Source organism: Cetorhinus maximus, chromosome 2 (genome assembly GCF_964194155.1).
Source record: "Cetorhinus maximus chromosome 2, sCetMax3.hap1.1, whole genome shotgun sequence".
Taxonomy (NCBI): Eukaryota; Metazoa; Chordata; class Chondrichthyes; order Lamniformes; family Cetorhinidae; genus Cetorhinus; species Cetorhinus maximus.
This window is the reverse complement of record NC_135880.1, coordinates 31,858,796-31,881,026: the sequence shown is the minus strand read 5'-3', so window position 1 is coordinate 31,881,026 and position 22,231 is coordinate 31,858,796. Positions and strand designations below refer to the sequence as shown.

Below are 22,231 nucleotides of genomic sequence, written 5' to 3'. Positions count from 1 at the left end.
CTCTTTTCCTTCTCATCGTAACCTGAATATCTCCAGTCATCCATGATTCTCTGGGCTTGTTATCCTTCCTGTCACCCTAGGGGAACATGTTGAGCCTGTACCTCGCAGTCATGATGTAAGGAAGGTCATTGATGAAGCAGCTGAGGATGGTTGGGCTGAGGGCACTGCCCTGAGGAACTCCTGCAATAATGTTCGGGGGCTGGGATAATTGGCCTCCAACAATCACAACCATCTTCCTTTGTGCTAGGAATGACTCCACCAGTGGAAAGTTTACCCCCTAATTTCCATTGACTTAAATTTTGCTAGGGCCCCTTGATGCCACACTTAGTCAAATGCCGCCTGATGTCAAGGTGAGTCACTCTCACCGAACCTCTTGAATTGAGCTCTTTTGTCCATGTTTGGACCGAGGCTGTATGAGATCTGGAGATGATCGGCCCTGGCGGAAACCAAACTGAGCATCAGTGATCAGATTATTGCTGAGTAAGTGACTCTCAATGGAACTTTCAATGACATCTTCCATTACTTTGTTGATGATCAACAATAGATTGAAGGGGAGGTAATTGGATGGATTGGATTTGCCCTGCCCTATGTAAACACGTCTACTGTATCTTACAAGTTGATAAGTCTGTTAAAAACGTATACTGTTTCCTGAGCTTTATAAATAGAGGTACACAGTACAAAAGCAACTAAGTTATGCTAAACATTTGCAAAACGTTGTTTATGCCTGAGCTGGATGATTGTGTCCAATTCTGGGAACCACACATTAGGGAAGATGCCAAGGCCTTGGAGAGGAGATTTACTTTGATGATATCAGGGATGATGGACTTAAGTTATGTCGGGAGACTAGAGAACCTGGCATTGTTCTCTTAAAAGCAGAAAAGGGTAAGGAGTGATTTAATAGAGATTTTCAAAATGATGAACGGTTTTGATAGAGTAAGTAAGATATTAAATGCTATAACAGAGAACTAAAACCAATCCACAAGGTGTTAATATACCTTTTTGTTATGTTCTTTTGTCGGGTTGCTTTGCTCGCGAACACATTTGCATACCTATCTAATGTTGGGTGAGTTGGCAAATAATATGTTGCAGACGCAGAGACCAATATAAGATGAAGCACATGCTGTTTATTTACACAAGCATCCGAGTACTAACACAATGTGTGCTTCTCCAACCAGACCCTATTCTAAACCACTGATTAACATTGTAGCCCGTGCTACTCAGCAATTGGGTAATACAGTCACATGGTCAATCTGCTCACATTCTCTTAAAAGGGTATAGCACCTCAGATTACCACATCCCTCCCCCTTTACCTGAAAGTACAATTTACAACATTTACAATATAACAACTATTTACATAAATAAGCTACTTACAAATTCAGATTCCCTGGGGGCTTCTTCAAAGGTGTTGAATGTTGTAGTTCTACGACTTAGGATGGCTTGTCCAAGACCTCCCTCTCAGGAGTCATCTGCCCACTAGGCTTTCCAATGGGAAGCTGTAAGTTTGTCTCCTCAACTTTCTCAGGCTCAACGGATCCTACAGGTACTTGCAAACCAAGGGGAGTACTTCTACATGTGGGGTAGACTCCAACAGGAATGTTTTCAACAACAAAAACAGAAAATGCTGGAAAAACTCAGCAGGCCCAACAGCATCTGTGGAGATAAAAACAGAGTTAACGTTTCGACTCTTCTTCAGGAGACCAAAGCTGTACACAGTTCTCCAGCTGTGGTCTCTCCAAGGCCCTGTACACTGCAGTAAAACTTCCCTATTTTTATATTCAAATTCCCTTGCAATAAACACAAACATTCCATTTGCCTTCCTAATCACTTGCTGTACCTGTACACTAACTTTTTGTGTTTCATGTACCAGGACACCCAGATACCACCAAGTGTCATCGGTGTCATCGGCAAATTTAGCTCCCATATATGCGATCTCTTCATCCAAGTTGTTGGGCGGAATTCTCCCATCCAGACTAAGTCCCATGGTGGGGGTGGGGGTGGGGACAGGGACTGTTTCCCGCTGCGGAGGCCAACGGGAAAACCCGGGGACTCTTGTGTCCCTGTAGTCATTAATTATGCAGTTAGTGGCTTCCCAACATCTAGCACGGTGGGTGGGTTGGGTGGCACGCACCGCTGTCATTTCCAGGCACCATGTTTAAAAGGCGCCCAGAATCCTTGCTGTCAACACTATTTTGAGATGTCAGGAAAGGAAGGTGAAGGCCCAGCACCCAAGTTCAGTGACGCTTCCTTGTGTGTCCTTCTCGACCATGTCGAGGCCAGAAGGGGTGTACTCTATCCAGCTGATGGGAAGAGGAGGCCAAGCAGGGAAGCAAACCCTGCATGGGCGCAGGTGGCCAATGCTGTTAGTGCCCCGCTGTCCAGCGCAGGTCAGCCATACAGTGCCGGAAGAGGATGAGCAACATCATCTGCTCTGCCAGGGTAAGTGAATCTTCAGCTGCTCGCGCTAACCACAATGAAAGGAATGAATGTCAGATAGTGGCAACAGCATAGTCATGCCTCATAACCCCACTGCAGTGCATTCACTCTGTGGTGGATTGACCACTGTGCCTCCTTCACCCTTCTACATATACAGAGATCAATGCTGTGTGGAAGTTCGGGGTGGGGGAGGTGGAGTGGAGGAATGGGCTCAAGCGCAGATGTCACCAGCAACCTTTGAGGTGCCTCTCTGAGCCTTATTCATGCATGTGGATGTGCTCATTGCTCTGGTGGGTGCTGGCCCACAAGCCTTCTGGACAACTTGCAGAGCATTAATGCCCTGCCATACAATCCAGTGGGTTATCTCCAACATTGGAAGTTTGAGAAATGAACAGAAAATTGCTATGTACAAATTCCTCTCAAAACTATTGTTAATCTTTCAGCAAGAGATGTTAAGGCACAACCGGCGAGAACAGGAAAAGACAGAAGAGGGGTGCCCACATCTGAGGCCTCTCATGAAGCTTAAAGAGAGGGCAGCCCAGGTGGCAGGTGTGGAGCAGGACCAGACAATTGGCAATGGGGAGCTTGGACTTAGGCCTCCAGCCACTAAGGATTCATGCATGGAAATTGGAGGCCAAGTGTACCTCCATTTTGGAGGCAGCTAAGGCTGTTACTCGCTCTCCCCCCTCTCAATTGCAGGTGCCACCAGGAAGAGGCCAAGGCCCAAGGCAGAGGACTCCCTATCAGGCCTCGGCAGAAACCCTTGCCCAGAGGAGCCAGGAGAGAAGACAGGAGGAGAGATGCTGACCTGTAGGGGCATCACAGTGGACACATGCACCCTCCAACAACCCTGATACACACACCTTGGTGGGGATGAGTTCTTATGTAGGAAGGGTCTCACACTCTGGCGGTCACCGTACAGACACATGTCCGCAGCAGGAGGAGGCACGGCCAGCTGAGCTTACCGGCACTCGGAGGACTGCAGGGGAAGAGGCACCTGTGAGGTCTAAGTCCATTGACAGCCCTCTGAAATCGGCCTTCCAACTCATGGAGGAGAGCCAGCAAGAGGCTGAGCAACATCAGGCAGAGGCATTGGGGGTCCTCAACAGAGTGGCATGCGAGTTGGAAGAGTCCGTCTGCCTGCTGGCTAATGAAGTGGCATCAACCTGCGCACCCATCGAGGTCTCCATGGGGAGGTTTGCAGACTTCATGGAGATCCCAGTCCAGCAGATCCTGCCGGAGTTGCGTGCACCACGGTAGCCATGGGGGAGCTCCTGCAGTGGCTATGTGAGAGGGGACGGGGCACCTCGACCTATCTTCACGTGCCCCTTCCCCTCAAGGAGCCAGGCTGGGGCCCTCAGGCACCGTAAGGGAGGAGGAGCGGCAGCTGGACACCCCTGCAACATCCGCTCAGGAATCTCAGAGGTTGTCCAGCCCTTCCGAATCCTGTCTACCTTTGACCCTTTCAACCTTGTCCTCTGTCACCACAGATGGAGCAGCTGGCCCACAAGAGGACAGCCAAAGGAAACTGGGACCCTCCAAGCCTCAGCTCTCCAGAGGATGGCTACCAAAGTCATCCAAGGCAACAGGGCCACCAGGCCAGCAGGCTGTCTCCGGCCCTGCTGTGGTTACTGGGGAATCACATAGGAGAAGCAGAAACCAAGGAAAATCAAGAAATATTGATCACAACTGGTTGCACGGGTGAACAATTGATTGTCACAATTGGAAATTATGTAATTATAATCACTTTCACTTCAATAGTGTCTACTGTCTTCCTTCAGCGTGGCCCTTAATGCTTAACAAACGCGCCCCACCCCAAACTCTCCTGCAGACAGCCGATCCCCCGAATGAATCTGCAGGGAGGCAGTAGTGTGTGGCAGGGCCTTTGCAAGCCATGAGCAAGCGCTCTCCTGTGCACATTCAGCCTTCATTCATTAAAGTCTCATGTCCCAGGTCCCTAGTATGGTCAATAATGCCTTCTGGGGTTCCCTTTCAGTTGTCCAGCTGAAATGACCTGCATCTCCACCCACCCACTGACCCAACTCCCATGCAGTATCTCAGCTCATCCAACGTGAGGCTCTGCTTAGCTCTGACCAGACCAGCATGGTGGTTGTGGCATTCTTCCTGCGCTCCCTCCCCCAGTCACTTATACCCATCCTCTCATTATCATTGACCCCTCCTGGGTTTGACCTCCCCATTGTTACCTTTCAAACCAAACCCTTTTCCTTTGACAATGTCCAGGTCAACATACACGTCCCCTTCCTCCCTGAGAATCCCACCCCAGCTGCCACTGACCTGCCTGCCCTCTCCTGCTCACACCCCGAGTCCATGTATATCTACATGTCCCCAGCAACAACTCTCACCGCCTCCTCACACAACAATGTCGTACCCTCACCCTACCGGCTCCCTCTACCCCCTGTAACCCTCATCATTCCCGGACACCTGGACACCCCCCGTGGCCCTTCACACCTTTTTTTAAATTCGTTCATGGGCATCACTGCATTTATTGCCCTCGCTCAGAGGGCATTTTTTTAAAGAGTCGACCACATTGCTGTGGGTCTGGAGTCACATGTAGGCCACACCAGGTAAGGACGGCATCATCAAACTTTTAATTCCAGATTTTTATTGAATTCAAATTTCACCATCTGCCCATGGTGGGATTCGAACCCAGGTCCCAGAGCATTACCCCGGGTCTCTGGAATACCAGTCCAGTGACAATACCACTATGCCACCGCCCCCCCCGCCCCATCCGGCAAACAACACGGCTTCCCCACCCTCCCCCTCCGTTCCCTCTGCCACCTTGCTACACTCCTGTAATACCCTTTCTAAATACCTCAACTGCCAATGCACTCCTCTACAAATTCACCCCACCACCACCTCAACAGTCATCTCCTAACCTTCTTTAACACCACCACCCCACTCCACCGATCCTCACTACCCAACAGTACCTCCTGCTGCCTTCCACCTGTAGATCAAGGATCCAATCCCATGGTGAAGTCCCTGGAAGAAGGTTTGAAGGTTGAGCAAGGTTGCTGCATGGAGAACTCCCACCTCCTGGAAGCAGCTTCGCAGAAGACCCACGTGGATGAAGGTCCACCCGCTCTGTGCTGCATGTGGTGCTCCAGGATCCAGGGATGGAGGCCTCCATCTTCTTCTTGAGTGTCCTCGAGCTGCCCAAGGCCTTGTTAAGGTAAGTCCTGACTTTTGCATGCCACGTTGGTCCTGACGTGTTCTGGACTGGCGTGTTTTCCTGCTGGCGTCATGGAGAATCGGGCGTGGGGGCAAGATTCCGGTAAGGCCTTCATCTGCATCCCATTAGTGGGATGCAAATCGGTTTCATACTGGCCTCTAATGGGAATCTCGATCCCCCGTGGCGGGCAGTATCAGAAAATCCCACCGTCAGGAAACCGATTTTGTGGACCTCCCGCGGAATTCTCCCACCACCTGCCATTGAACCCGCCAATGGGACCATGGGAGAATTCCACCCATTGATGTTGATTGCAAATAACTGAGTCCCCAGCACTGATCCCTGTGGCACTCCACTAGCTACAGCGAGACTTCAGTGAACAGAGCGGAGCTGTAAAGAGCGAGACTTCAGTGAACAGAGCGGGGCTCTAAAGAGGGAGAGTTCACTGAGCAGAGCGGGGCTGTAAAGAGCGGTACTTCACTGAGCAGAGCGGGGTCATTCAAAAAGGAAATAGTGAGAGCTCAGGGCCAACATGTTCCCGTAAAAGTGAAGGGTAGGACCAACAAGCCTGGGAATCCTGGATGTCTAGGGATATAGAGGATTGGATAAAGGCAAAAAAAGGAGGCTTATGGCAGATACAGAGGGCTGAAAACAGCGGAAACCCCAGAGGAGTGTAGAAAGTGTAGAGGGTACTTAAAAAAGTAATTAGGAGAGCAAAGAGGGGGCATGAGAAAACACTGGCGGGCAAGATAAAGGAAAATCCCAAGGCATTTTATAAATATATTAAGGGCAAGAGGATAACCAGGGAAAGAGTAGGGTCCATTAGGGACCAAAGTGGCAATCTGTATGTGGAGTTGGAGGACGTGGGTGAGGTTTTGAATGATTACTTTTCATCTGTGTTCACGGTATAGAAGGAAGATGTAGGTGTAGAATTCAGGCAGGGGGACTGTGATATACGTGAACAAATTAGCATTAAAAGGGAGGAGGTATTAACAGTTTTGGCAGGCTTAAAAGTGGATAAATCCCCAGGCCCAGATGAGATGTATCCCAGGCTGCTATGTGAGGCAAAGGAGGAGATTGTAGGGGCTCTGACAGTAATTTTAAAATTCTCTCTGGCCACAGGAGAGGTGCCAGAGGACAGCGAATGTGGTACCATTATTCAAGAAGGGTAGTAGGGATAAATCAGGTCAGGCCAGTGATTGTAACATCAGTGGTAGGGAAACTAGTGGAAAAAGTTCTGAGGGACAGGTTTAGTCTCCACTTGGAGAGACAGGGATTAATCAGGGATCGTCAGCATGGTTTTGTCAGGGGGAAATTAAGTCTAAAAAATTTGGTTGAATTTTTCGAAGAGGTGACTAGTTGTGTGGATGGGGGTAGTGCAGTTGATGTAGTCTACATGGACTGACTTCAGTAAGGCTTTTGACAAGGTCCCACATGGGAGAATAGTCAAGAAGGTAAGAGCCCATGGAATCCAGGGCAATTTGGCAAATTGGATCCAAATTTGGCTTAGTGGCAGGAGGTAGAGGGTGATGGTTGAAGGTTGTTTTTGCAATTGGAAGCATGTGAGGAGTGGTGAACTGCAGGGATCAGTGCTGGGACCTTTCCGGTTTGTAGTGTACATTAATGATTTAGATGTGAATGTAGGAGGTATGATCAGTAAGTTCGCAGATGACATGAAAATTGGTGGTGTCATAAATAGTGAGGAGGAAAGCCTTAGATTACAGGATGATATAGATGGGCTGGTAAGATGGGCACAGCAGTGGCAAATGGAATGTAATCCTGAGAAGTGTGAGGTGATGCATTTTAGCAAGGGAATACACAATGAATGGTAGGACCCGAGGAAGTACAGAGGGACCTTGGTGTACATGTCCATCGATCCCTGAAGACGGCAGCACAGGTAGATAAGGTGGTTAAGAAGGCATATGGGATACTTGCCTTTATTACCGGGGCATAGAATATAAGAGCAGGGAGGTTATGTTGGAGCTGTATAAAATGCTTGTTAGGTCACAGCTGGAGTACTGTGCGCAGTTCTGGTTGCCACACTGTAGGAAGGATGTGATTGCACTGGAGAGGGCACAGAGGAGATTCATCAGGATGTTGCCTGGGATGGAGCATTTCAGCTATGAAGAGAGACTGGATAGGCTAGGGTTGTTTTCCTTAGAGCAGAGAAGGCTGGGGGGTGGTTCTGATAGAGGTATACAAAATTATGAGGGGCATAGATAGGGTAGATAGGAAACAACTTTTCCCCTTAGCGGAGGTGCCAATAACTAGGAGGCATAGATTTAAGGTATGGAGCAGGAGGCTTAGAGGGGACTTGAGGAAAAATATTTTCACCCAGAAAGTGGTTGGAATCTGGAACATACTGCCTAACAGGTGGTAGAGGCAGGAACCCTCACAACATTTAAGATGTATTTAGATGAGCACTTGAAATGCCATAACATACAGGGCTACGGGCCAAGTGCTGGAAAACGGGATAAGAATAGATAGGTGCTTGATGGCATGGACATGATAAGCCAAAGGGCTTGTTTCTTTGCTGTATAACTTTATGACTCTAACCTGAAAATGATTCATTGATACCAACTCTCTGCTTCCTGTTAGCTAACCAATTGTTTATCCATGCTGATATGTTACCCCCTACACAATGAGCTCTTATTTTGTGTAGTAACCTTTGATGTGGCACCATATCAAATGCCTTTTGTAAATTCAAGTATATCACATCTACAGGTTCCCCTTCATCCACTTTACCTGTTACTTCCTAAAAGAACTCTAATAAATTAGTTAATCACGATTTTCCTTTCGCAAAACCATGTTGACTCTGCCTGATTCCATTCGGATTCTCTAAGAACACTGCTATAACTTCCGTAATAATGGATTCTAGTAATTTCCCTATGCCATATGTCAGGCCAACTAGCCTATTGTTTCCTGCTTTCTGTCTCCCTGCATTCTAGAATAAAGGTGTTACAAATGCTGTTTTCCAAGCCACTGGGACCCTTCCAGAACCTGAGTTTCATGTACGGGTCAAAGGACACCACGTTTGGACCTAAAAAGTGCCTGGTCTACCTCAAATTACCCTGGAAAGCCTAAGTATTTCAAAAAGTTGAACAGGCTAAGCAAGCTGCTTCATGCTGCCACTAGGCAGTGGCTATGCTAGTGGTAATTTCCACTAATAGGATGCAGCCATCGGTCCAAAAAGATATTCTGCCTATAACACAATTTTTAAAAAATTCTTTCATGGGATGTGAGTGTCACTGGCAAGGCCAGCATTTGTTGCCCATCCCTAATTGCCCTTGAACTGAATGGCTTGTGAGGCCATTTCAGAAGGCAGTTAAGAGTCAACCACATTGCTGTGGATCTGGAGTCACATGTAGGCCAGACCAGGTAAGGATGGCAGATTTGCTTCCCTAAAGGATAGATGTTTTTTTTTATGACAATCGATGATAATTTCATGGTCACCATGACCGAGATTAGCTTTCACTTTCAGATTTATTAACTGAATTCAAATTCCATCAGCTGCCATGGTGGGATTTGAACCCATGCTCCCAGAGCATTAGCCTCAGTCTCTGGATTATTAGTCCAGCAACAATACCACTGTGCCACCATCTCCCTAATTGAGAAACATAATATATGAATTTCAGTGCCGATGCAATGCCAGGAGGTGATGGCGTAGTGGTATTTTCACCAGACTAGTAATCCAGAGACCCAGGGTAATGCTGTAGGGATCCGCGTTCAAACCACACCAAGGCAGCCGGTGGAATTAGAATTCAATAAAAACCTGGAATTAAAAGTCTAATGATAACCATGAAACCATTGTCGATTGTCATTGAACCATCTGGTTCACTAATGCCCTTTAGGGAAGGAAATCTATATGTGACTCCAGACCCACAGCAATGTGGTTGACTCTTGACTCTTAATTTCCCTCTGTAATGGTCTAGTTAAAAAGTCTAAAAGGAATGAAACTAGATGGACTACCTGGCATCAACCTAGGCACTGGAAATGGCAAACTCAGCCATGTCGGCCCTGCAAAGTCCTCCTTGTTAACATCTAGGGGCTTGTGCCAAAATTGGGAGATCTTTCTCACAGGCTAGTCAAGCAATAGTCTGGCATAGTCATACTCACGGAACTATACCTTACAGATAATGTCATGAACACCATCATCACCGCCCATGTCCTGTCCTACCGGCAGGATAGACCCAGCAGAGGTGGCGGTACAGTGGTATACGGTCGGGAGTGAGTTGCCCTGGGAGTCCACAACATTGACTCTGAACCCCATTAAGTCTCATGGCATCAGGTCAAACATGGGCAAGGCAACCTCCTGCTGATTATCACGTACCGCCCTCCCTCAGATAATGAATCAGTGCTCCTCCATGTTGAAACCACTTGGAGGAAGCACTGAGGGTGGCAAGGGCGCAGAATGTACTCTGGGTGGGGTCTTCAATGTCCATCACCAAGAGTGGCTCAGTAGCACCAGTAAAGACCGAGCTGGCCGAGTCCTAAAGGACATGGATGCTAGCCTGGGTTTGCGGCAGGTGGTGAGGCAACCAACAAGAGGGAAAAATATACTTGACCTCATTTGTAACCCTAACCTTCCGTTGTAAAAAACCTTTTTCAAAGTACTGAAATATTTATTTGGTGCCTTGCATGTCCTTAGATGCCCAAAGCAATTCACAGGCAATGAAGTTATTTTGAAGGGTAGTCACTGTGCAATGTAGAGAAACACGGCAGCCAATATGTGCACAGCAAGGTCCCATAAACAGCAATGAGATAGATGACCTGGCTGAAGGATAAATGTTGGCCGGGACATCAAAAAAAATCTCCAGCTCCCCTTTGAGTCATGCATTAATGTCTTTTATGTGTTCGCCTAAGAGAGGTGCAATGCTTTAGGTTAACATTTCACCCAAAAGATGGCATCTGCAGCACTGTAGCACACCTGCAGTACTGCACTAAAATAGCAGCCTATATTATGTGCTGAAGTCTTGGCATGGAATATGAACCCATGAACTTCTGATTCGAGGGGAGAAAGCATCTGGGCTAATGCTTCCAGTTGATTCCTTTCAGTTTTTTTTTCTTTAGTCTGTGTACATAAATAATGACAACTAGAAATGATAGTCTGAGAGAAGCTATATCCATTAACAATTCAAATATGCTGTCCCACCTCCTAATTCAATTATGGAATATGTCTGTCTATCATTTTGTCCTTAATAAACCTACTAGCCTGCATTTTAAACCTGACTGCTAGGAATGATAAAACCAATAACAGAAATGCATATTTTTATCACAGGCTCTTTGTTCCTTTTCTTCTCCTTCCAAATTATCTGCTTTTTGCTGCTATTTCTTAAATGAATATATCGTCCCTGCTAGCCTGCCGATTTACTTCTATGTCGTCGACTCATCGTCGCCTGTACCCCAATTCCAGGATGACATTTACTCAGGGTTGTGAGTTTCTGCCATGTGCCTTCACATGACTGAACTGGCCGATTCTCAACCCACAGATCTCTGGGCACGAGGAGCAGGATGTCCCACGAGGTAGTAGAATCCGGAGGACAGAATTTGCTTCCTTTTTTTTTGAACCTTCACTGCCGCTGTTCTGCCTCAGCCTTAAGATGCTGTGACTCAAAAGGGAACAGCTGTAGCTTGATGGAAAAATTGTTGCCATTTTGAAGAATTAGTAGAAAGTTCCTCCCAGTCATTAATATCAATGCTGCTGCGCTTCAGGGAGAACTTCAGTGTGGCTTTGAAGTGTTTTCTTTGTCCTCCCCTGGAAAACTGTCCATCTGAGAGTTGAGAAAACGGAACCTGGAGGGGGAGACGCTTTTCGGCCATCCAGACACAACATCCTGTCTATTGTCGTTGATTTTGCAGCAGTTTTGCGTGAACGCATGTGGAGCTGGCTTCAAGGGCAGAGGCTTCGTTGATGGAATTTCTCTAGTGCTCTTGTGTGTTGCTGATATATAGTCCAGGAGTCACTGTAGTACAGGAGTGGTGATGACAAATGCTCTGTGCAGTAATGTACCATCTATGTCAAAAAGCTCTTACAGATGCATCTGTTTAATTTGCTCTCAATAAACATGAATCATGACCTCCTAGTCTTGCTACCTTTGTGTATATAAAAGCATTTTTCTAGTTCTCATATTTGTGTTAAGTATTTTAACTTCGCTACAAGACACCCACAGAAATGCCTCTTTTTGAAGCTAAAGAACCCTAGTGTATTGAAACATTAGTCACAAATCTTCCCTGAAACATCAGTATGAATGCTCACTTCCTGGATTCCCTTTAACTCTGTAAACTTTTGAATCTTTGTTCAGGTTGACAACTACAGATGAAGTGTTTGAATGTAATTAGAGATCTTTTATGTGATACTTGCTTGTTAAATTTTGCTGTAGCAACACAGCATTTAGTTTGGTAAGCTTGTAATTTTTCAAAAAATCAAATTTCTAACTTAGTTATATAAGGATGATGGTTTATTAATTAGAGAAGTATAATGAAGGACTTAAGCTGTAAGTGTTAATGTTGACATCAACAGCATTTGTAACAATTTTTTCCTTTTTCTCCATTGAATTTAGAAGAAGGAATTAAAGGAGGCTTTAAGGAAGCCATTAATGACCTGATTTCTAAGGTAAATTCACAGGCTTTCATCCTAAGTGGTCTAGGTGGCTCACTGTACATGTGGCCCAAAACCCATGCCAGCACACATCCTTCAGAACTACAAGAGGACTCTCACTGCAAAGCCATCTTAAAATATGTCACGTAAGTAGAAGAAAGGAATTTGTTAAATAACTCAACATCACATTGGTGCTTATTTTAGGTGCCAGGACAGTTGCTACTAGGATTTCAATAAGGTTTGTCATGCAAATAATAAATTTTCATACGTGCACTTCATTTGAACATCTAATCTTTCAAGTATTGATTTTTTCTTCCAAATTTGTGTTGTGTCTGGAGAGACATTGAGCTCAATAATATTCTAAGTGATATAATAGTAAAATGATGTGCAGGTGGTTGCAGATATATTTACAGGTGGTGCTAGAGATAGGAGTAATTTACGCTGATGAATTGTAAGTATCACACAAAAAAGGTTTCGCACAACATCACTTTTAAAATTTTATTGACTTGTGACTTTTCTTTTAAAATATTGGTACCAATATATTAAATAAACCTTGTGACTTGCTAAATCACTAATTAGTTTGCAGACATTTTTGCTGTTTTGCCATCTTGACCATTGATGTCCTTTATTAAAAAAAGGTATTTATTTAGGCTTTAATTGTTCATTTATAGTCAAAATAATCTGTGCTTTGTGAGTATGGTTTCACATTTTCCCCCAGAGATTAAAACAAATAACTTTTAGAAATCTGTTTGTATTGACATTTTGTGTATTCTTTTGAAAGTGCTGCTTTTATAAGATTCAAGCCAGTTGTTTTTTGATATGCTTGTTTAACGACATCTTTATGTGGAACTTCATTCATTTCAAGCATTGGACACTCTGACACAATTAAGGCCTGAAAGTTCTGACAAAGTATTGCACTTGCTTTGAACTTGTTTAATTATGTACCAAGAATTCTGTAGAACTTGCTATATGACTTATGAATTCTGTCTCTTCATACAGTGTTAGACCATAAAGATAACGCAGTGGTATAGAGAAAATTGAATCTACGTCCATGTAGCCTACATCCAATCCTAATGTCATAGTGGTGTGTGTTGCACTAATCCAGTGTGCATAATACATTCGTTCTGATGGAACGGACGAGAATGAAAGAAATCTGGATCTTCACATTTTTCTAGTCTTTTTTTACATCGATAGAAATGAAGAAATTCCATTAGTTTCTGAATCTATTTTCTTTAATTCATACATGCCAATATTGGTACCAGATACCAAGACATGAACAGCCAGGTTCTATTTGTACGTTGTCTTATCATAGTGTACAATTTTTATTTCAGGGTTGAGGTCAATGACTTACTTAAAAAGGCTTCCAAAAATATAACGTTAAAGATCTTACCTCTGGTAGGTATATACAGTATATATATAAATTTTTTGATTTTAAGGATTTCTTGAATTTACACGTACTTATTATGAGGCAACATCTGTAATGATTTTAAGGTGGCCAGCTACACTCCTCTAGTAGTAATACACAATAGGGGAAATTTGCCACATCTTCACTTATAATTGGGCAACATTCAAAGCCCTGAACATGGTTTGCAACACCAACTGCACAGACTGATGCAATTCACTGTCAGTTTCATTTAATGATGAAAAAGTGGGCCGACTGGAGGCTTCGCAAGTGTCATTACCCGTTTAAAATTGATCACACACTGATCTTATAAGTTTCTTATGAATAGACTAGGTAATGTTTGGGTGCCCTTACTTGTAGGGGGGAGGCTTCTTAAAAGTGACTATAACATTTTACTTTTATGTTAATTGTACCCCCTTTTCACTAACTATATTGCTTTTTATATATTTTTTGTTGTTTCATTCATTTTTGTTGCTGTCTAAGTTTTGTTCTTGCCATTGCAAGGGTTACTTCTTAATACAATGTTAACCATTTTGTTTGCAGTATTGAAAATGGTCAGGATGGGAACTTCTTTGTGGGTTTCATAGATTCATAGAATCGTTATAGCACAGAAGGCATTTGGCCCATCGTGTCTGTACTGGCTCTCCCAAGGAGCAATTCACGTACCTCCACTCCCCCACCCTCTCCCCACATCCCTGCACATTTCTCCTTTTCAGATATTTAGAAAAATGTAGAAACATTTACAGCACAGGAGGTGACTCTGCCCATCATGTCTGCACCAGCCAAATATGAGACCCCCCTCAGCCTAATCCTATTTCCAGCATTTGGTCCATAGCCCTGGAGATTATGGGACTTCAGGTGCATATCCAGCCATCTTTTAAATGAGCTGAGGGTTTCTGCCTCTACTACACTTTCAGGCAGTGAGTTCCAGACTCCTACCATGTCCTGGGTGAAAAGATTTTTCCTCATCTCCCCTCTAATTGTTCTACCAATCACTTTAAATCTATGCCCCTAGCCACTGATCACCCTGCTAAGGGAAATAGGTCCTCCCCATCCACTCTATCCAGGCCCTCTCACAACCTCGTACACCTCAATCAAATGTCCCCTCAGCCTCCTCCATTCCAAGGAAAACAACCACTGCCTATCCAATCTTTCCTCATAGCTGCAATTTTCCAGTCCTGGCAACATCCTCATAAATCTCTTCTGTACCATCACGAGTGCAATTGCATCCATTCTGTAATGAGGTGACCAGAACTGCACACATTACTCAAATTATGGTCTAACTAGTGTTTTGTATAGCTCCAGCAAAACCTCCTTGTTCTTATATTCTATGGTCTTGGCTAATAAAGTAAAGTATTCCATATGCCCTCTTTGGTTGTAGGGTGTTGCATACCATTCGGTAAGTCTTAATGAAGCCTTCGAAGTCTTAAGTAGGCTAACTATATTTAATAACTACAAGAACCATGTACTTATATAGAGTAATGGGTTCAAGCTAGGAGGCTTCTCGATGCTTGCTTGTGCATACTACTCTGTCCAACACTAGACTGACCCCTAGGTGAGGGTCATGTGTTCTCTTACATTACTGCATTACTGTGTGGGTGGTATTATACTCGGTCCTCCATTAACCCTACATGTGCCAGAACCTATACTACACCTCCCCGCTAATTTTTATCCAAGGTATTTCAAGTTATTCTTGTTTGCCCCATGTATTTACATCATTATTACTACCCACCTTCCCCCTTCAATTCATAGGTTCAGGCAGTCTGGAGGCCTTACTTATCTCATTTACACTACTGTTGGAGGAGTGGTAGGCTCTGTCATAGCAGGTTAACTCTACTGATTTGGAGTTTGTTCTGGCATCTGGGTCTCTTCCTCAATGTCTCTCCACTGTACTGTAGGAGCAGCAGTCTCTGGATGAGGAGACTCCTCTTGTTTCTCCTGACTGTACCCTCTGGGGTGCCAATCAGGTAGGGCCGAGGTTGATCATCATCCTTCCTGATGATAGTACCCACTCTCTCAAGGTCCTTGTCATCCTTTCATAATTGTGGAAAGTGTCAGGAAGATATAATAATTTTCATAATGTTATAGGAGTTTATTGAGTAATAGAGTAATAGTGGGATGTGTTGATGTGTGGGTCTGTGTATATGTGAGATTTAATTGAATTAGAGGTCTGGGTGCTTTGATGTAAGAAGAGAAGTTAGGTTTGAAATGTTAATTAGCTAAACATGGGAAGTTTGAGAATGTGAAGTATAAAGGGAACATTTGTATTTTTAAACAAACTATAGTGGCTTGAAGTCAAAGGTGGGCGTGTAGTGTATACATAGCCAGCAGAAGTAGTAAGAAATAGTGTGTTTATTTATTTTTCCCAAAGGTTACTGGTGGAATTGGTACAATGGTAGATTTTTTATTAGTAGAGAGGTAAAGTTCAAAAGACAGTGAAAAAATGGGAATTTGCATTCAAAGAGGAACATATGTATAAAGGAGAGAAGACTGTAAGGGAGGCAGTTTAAGATACAACAAGTGTGAAGAGACTGCAGCCTGTAAGTACCAAACTGTTGCCTCCAGGAACTGAAGTTAAGGGAACTCACTTTGAATTCGACTTGTTCAGGGTATCACGTTCCTTTGCCTGAGCCTTTTAAAATCTAGGTGTCTTACTGTTGCCTTAATGGTCAGGATTTTCCCCTCGGTGATTTGGGGGTGGGGCCTGCTCACCGAGGAGAAAATGACGCTGGGTGACGTTGGGAGGAACCCCCGACGTCATCCCAGTCCCTTTAAATATTCACGAAGGTGGGCGGACAGTGAAATCAGCTGTCCGCCCACCGACCTGTCAATGGCCAATTAAAGCTATTGACAGGCTAATTAACCTTATTAAACACCCTGCCCGGTCAACCTTAAGGCTGGCGGGCAGGCCAGGAGCCCCACCGGGCTGCAGATTATTAAAAATTTAATAAATTTTATGTGTTTATTATTAACATGTCCCATCCGTGTGACATTGTCACATGAGGGGGACATGTTAATAATTTTAATATTTATCTATTTTTAGAGTTTACTTACCTCTCACGAATCTCGCTGAGACAGGACTGTGCCTGAAAGAGCGCACTTTGCACTTTGACAGATGGGGATTTCGCCCCCCCCCCCAGCTGCACAGGAAGCGGTGGGGCCCGCCCGCCAGCCAAGGACTAAATTCTGCCCAATGAATGTGCAACTGGAAATTAGATTAACTAATGGATTTAAAAATTATTGTAGCAATAATTTGTAGACATATGTATGTGCTTACAATCTTTTCTTTTATTAATAAATGTTTAATTTAGTTTTATAAAAACCTCTGAAGACTTGGTGGTCTTATCACTGCTGAATTCAAAGCCCGCATCTCGAAACTTAAACAAACTGCAAAACAAGTTGTGGCAGTTGTTTCAAGTTTCCCTTTGGGATTTGAACAACTCAGCATTTACCATCGGCTGTGCCATAACAAAAATTGGGGGCAATTTGAGGGATATATTTGAAATTCCTTGATTGGTTAGGAGTTGGCGAATCTTAAGGTACAAGAAGCATTTTGAATTCAGGAGTTGGTGTGAGATTCTTTTGGTAGCAGTGAGACTGCAACATGGCTTTGACAATTGTTAAATCTTGTCTAGGAGTTGAAGTTATGACTTTGGTTGATTTACAAAAGGTAAATAAAGCTAAGTTAGTGGAATTGGCAGCTAAATTACAATTAGGATTACCTGCCGGTCTGAGGAAATCAGACATAATTGAAGGTATAGCACAGCATTGGAAGGCATACCTGAGAGGCTGAGTTCTCCAAGGGGTGGTTCATTGGAATGGGCTCAAATTCAGTTGCAAATGAAAAAAATTGAACTAAAGGCAGCAGAAAAAGAAAAAGAAAAGGAGCATTTCAAAGGGAACAAGCAGAAAGGCAGGAGAGAGAAAGAAAACAAGAAAGGGAATTAGAAATGGTGAGGTTAGAAATGGAGGAAAAAGAAAGAGAGAGAGAGAGAAAGAATTCCAGCTTAAAATGCAGGCAATTAAAAAAGAGATGCCAGTAGGTGAGGAAGGCCTTATTTCCAGATCAGAACCCAGTGGGGAGATGGTTAAAGTTGTAGAAGCTCTTCCAAAGTTTGAGGAAAGGGATGTTGAAGTATTCTTTATTTCATTTGCGAAGATAGCTAAACAGATGAAATGGCCACAGTAAAATTGGACATTGCTGTTACAATCCAGGTTGGTGGGTAGAGCACATGAGGTTTATGCTTCATTGACAGAAGAGGCAGTGCATATGAGTTGGTTCTTGAGGCATACAGGCAGAAATTTAGGAATATGAGAAAACAGCCTTGGCAAACTTATATTGAGTTTGAGAGAGTAAAGCAAAGTAATTTTGACCGGTGGATACGGGCATTAAAGATAGAGATGACATATGCAGCTCTTAGGGAAGTAATTCTTTTGGAAGAATTTAAAGATTCAATTCCTTCGGTAGTGAGAACTCATGTGGAGGTACAGAGAGTTGAATCTGTAAGGCAAGCAGCAGAGATAGCTGATAGTTCATAGAGCCAAACCTTTTTTCCATCACCCTTTCAAATTGGAAAAAGATACAAAGTGGGAAGGTGAAAGGAAGATGGGTAGTCAGGGAAGAAAATGAGTAGGTAGAAATTCACTGGAAGTTTTTTCTCAGAATAAAAAGGAGGGTGCTGGGGGTAGAAGAAATGGAAAGACTGTTTTCGATTGCACGTTAATAATGATAAATCTGATTTATATTTTATTATTTCCCAGCATCCCTCCTTCCCATTTCATAGAGTTAATCTTCCCCACCTGCATGGAGTTCCCAATGATTCCATTTTCTCTCTTCATCCCCATTTCTTTTTGGTAATGTTCTCCTCCTTCCCGTATTCTTCCTCCTGCCAGTTCACGGAGTGAGTCCTGGTGATTTGCCCCTCATCATTGCACCTGATGCTACTATTCTGGGGTATATTTCCCCATGCTGTGGATGAGAGTTCCCAAATTGCACGACATTTTCCATTGAAAACATTGGCCCGAATTTCATGTTCCAAGGTTGGGCATGTGCCTGACCCGAACACATGTAAAATTGTGCAAGATGACATCGGGCATGTATCCTGATCTCATCGCGCACGCATGTAATATTGAGGTCAGCAGGCATGCATGGGAGTCAGAGCTACGCCTGCTGACAGCTAAAGGGCCAATTAAGGCCATTAAAAGCTCACTAACTGAGATTTTATGTTGCCTGTGTGATTTTGCGCTCATGACATCGGCAAAACAGGCAAGTGGGCAGTACGTTTTTATCAAATTGCCATCCAAGGGCAGGATAAGAGACCCCTGGAGCACAAGCATTTTCATTTTCTTTGTGATTTTGCTGCTGTCATATTGTGAGTTTTGCCACATTTCCTTTTGATTGCCCTAGCTTTCTAAGCTGGCTCACCTATATATCTGTGCCAAAGTTCTAACAAAATAGTTGAGTCTGTACAAACAATAGGGAACATTGTTGTTTACAAAAGATATTGACCTTGAAAACCCATGGCCAAAACAATTGCCAGTGGCCAAACCCATGGCCAAAACAATTGCCAGTGGCCAAATCCGTGGCCAAAACAATTGCCAATTGGGGAGGGGGAGGGCGGCATTTAGCTGAGGGCAGGGAGATCTCTGAATGTCAGACTCCCCATGACCCAGGCCTTCATTATGACCCAGCATTCAGATACTGCAGGCTTGTCATTGAAGGTGTCCCAACTGACCCAGCAGTCGATGTGGAATATGACCATATCCCTGCATAATTAAAAATAGTTTCTCCTACAGAAGGGAACAACCACAGTTTGTTTGCAGTCCCCAGCACTGCCTCCCTCAATTTGCTCCCCCCCTGCCCCCACGGCCATTAGCCCTAGCTGCGCCATTTCAGCCAGGCAGTCCAGAGCTGCTGCAGTAGCAGGTAGAGCAGATGGCATGGGTGTCTACCACGTTGGAGCATTCTGCTCTCTGGCGTTCAGTTGGTTATGGGTTCAAGTCCCACTCCAGAGAGTTGTGCATGTGGGCTTATAGTCCCAGCACAGTCCTGAGAGAGTGCTGCCCTGTCTATGGTGCCAGTGTTCAGGTGAGATGTTAATCTGAGACCACATCTACCCTCTCAGATGGATGTTAAAGATCCAACATTGCTGTCTATGGGAACTTTCTGTGTGCAAATTAGCTGGCCGGCACATTCTCCACATGATAACAGTGACCACACCTCAAAAAGTGATGAGGCACGCTGGGATGTCCTAAAATCATGAAAGGTCCTGGAGAAATGCTTTCATTATTTTTTCTTTCTTCACTGATGTAAGTAGATGAAGGGAACCCTCTCCCCAACTCTTTCCCCACTTCCCCCACCCACAACTTCCTCACTGCTACCATTGAGTTTAGTTGGATCAGTGGCAGATACTGAGAAGGACCTGTAGGTTTTCAAGGCCTGTCCCAGAGCTACCATATACATTGAGTCGGTGAAGATTTTAGTCAGGGATCAGTTCGTTGCTGAAAAGCCGCAGTATTAACAACAAAGTCATTTCCATATTGTAGGACCTATCTGTTTTTCCACTGGAAGTTTAATTGAATTACCAAAGTTGTGGGTCCATTGGACCCGGTGGCAGACTTGTTCCACCCCCCGCTTGCACTGTCTGGCCAACTGGATGGCGCATTTCACGCTGGGCGGGGCGTAATTGACCACCCAATTTTAAATCACGTTAAGAACACAATCTCGCCCGGGAGCAGATTCTACATCCGCTTCCGGGCCCATCGACTTCGCGTGCACACCAAGCGTGAAATTCAAGCCATGGAGACTACAGTGTGAGTCTAACCCAAAGCCAGCGGACCTCAGAAGACCACACTACCAGCTGTTTTTTCTTTTCAGAATTTCTCAAAGAATTATGTTCTGTGGGTGCTTTTCCAAGAATTTTACAACTGGTCCTGGAAACCCAGCTTAATTGGCCTCCTTTTATTTTTCCCCTTCCTTCTTTATCAGTTGGCCCATTGTTCTATAATGGAGCCCCACAGGAGCCGTGGCAACATTATGGAGTACCATTAAAGCAAGACTTTCAGTGGATAGAATAATTCAGATTTATAAGAAAGAAAAAAGGGCAAACAGATTCCAGTAAATACGCCCTTTCAGCGTCTGTTCATATTAACATGAATATTGCTTTCTCGGGACATAACGGTAGAACTTTAATGGTATATTTTCTCTTACCTATTGTATGAAGCTAGTAGTCTCGAATTCCGGCCAGCAGTGTGCTACTTGCCACATTGGTAAAGGAGATCATTCTGGCAGTGAGAGCACACCAACAACATTCTAAGCTCCAAATACTTATGTAAATTAAAGTCCTGGACTTCCATTTCAACTACCCCCATGCTTCACTCGCTGCCTGCTGACCTCGTGTTCAATTATTCGTAAAATGTCCCAACCTTACAACCATTAACGATTGTAATAATTCTAGCCTAACTATTTTTAACTTTCAGAAAGTAATAAACCTGCAGATTCTGTTTGAAGTGACGAGGCCTGATCTCATTAAAAGAGTAGCTATTCAGCACAATAACATGTCACGTATCCACTTCAAGTTGACTCTCCCTATCGATGTGGTAGTATTTGCACATCCAGAGGACCCATGGGGAAAGTATGTATTGTCCTAAGTATTAATTATTTCTGAATTAATTTGTAATGTTAACAATGCAATAATGTAGTCTGTGATCAACAATGCTTTGTTGGTTAAACAAATCTTAGCATGGTGCCTCCATGATATCTTCAACTAAATCTTTTCAAGTCTGCTGACCCAATTTGTTTGGTATTATTCTGAGACGCTTGTTGGAAATTTTGCGCCGATGGACTGTCTTCTCTGGAGGTACAAGATCTCCATTGATTTCACTGCTTTGGCATTAACCTAAGTAATTTTAAGAAGTGGTTTTCACCTGCACTATTACTGTTGACTAGCTCCATAAAACAATGGGCAGAATCTTGCCCTTGGATAGCGGGCGGGCCCCACCGGCTTGGCGGCGTGCGGGCAGCCGACCCCCGCCACTGAAACAGGGCCCGCCGACATTTTAAGTGGGTGGGCCAATTAAGGCCCACCCAGCGGCATCCCCGACGGGAAGCGCTATGTGCTTTCTGTGCGGGGGGAGGGAGGGATTCCCCATCTGTCAAAGTGCGCTCTTCCGCGCATGCGTGCAAAAGAGCGCACTGCTCCCTGAGGCAAAGTCCTGTCTCAGGGAGAATAGTGACAGTGTCAAAAACATTAAAAATAGAAACATTAAAAAATTATTAACACGTCCCCCTCATGTGACAATGTCACACGAGATGGGACATGTTAATAAAGACCACATAAACTTTATTAATTTTTTACAATACGGACATGAAACTTCATCCCGCCAGTGGTACGCCACTGGACACTGGCTGCCAATCACTAAAGCAAATGCCCAAATGTACTATTTCACACTTTTCGGCATGAAACTTCATGTGCGGTATGTCTGGCCATTCCAGACATGGTCAGCCTGTCTCTGTACTTTTGATGCTTATTGTTATCCTCCTCACAGTTCATAATATGTCCAGCTTTTTGTGTCATCAGCAAATTTTGAAACTGTGCTCTGCACAACCAAG

The 22,231-nt window shown here is 44.3% G+C and overlaps 1 protein-coding gene across 1 annotated transcript in view; it reads left to right on the top strand.

The window, feature by feature from the left end:
* Nucleotides 1-22,231, top strand: part of LOC144689937 (ufm1-specific protease 2-like) — a 52,358-nt gene that overhangs the window by 2,974 nt on the left and 27,153 nt on the right. The window contains exons 2-4 of the mRNA XM_078557459.1: nucleotides 12,181-12,364; nucleotides 13,550-13,613; nucleotides 21,100-21,254. Coding sequence (XP_078413585.1) covers nucleotides 12,181-12,364; nucleotides 13,550-13,613; nucleotides 21,100-21,254 — 403 coding nt within the window. The remainder of the gene's footprint in view (nucleotides 1-12,180; nucleotides 12,365-13,549; nucleotides 13,614-21,099; nucleotides 21,255-22,231) is intronic.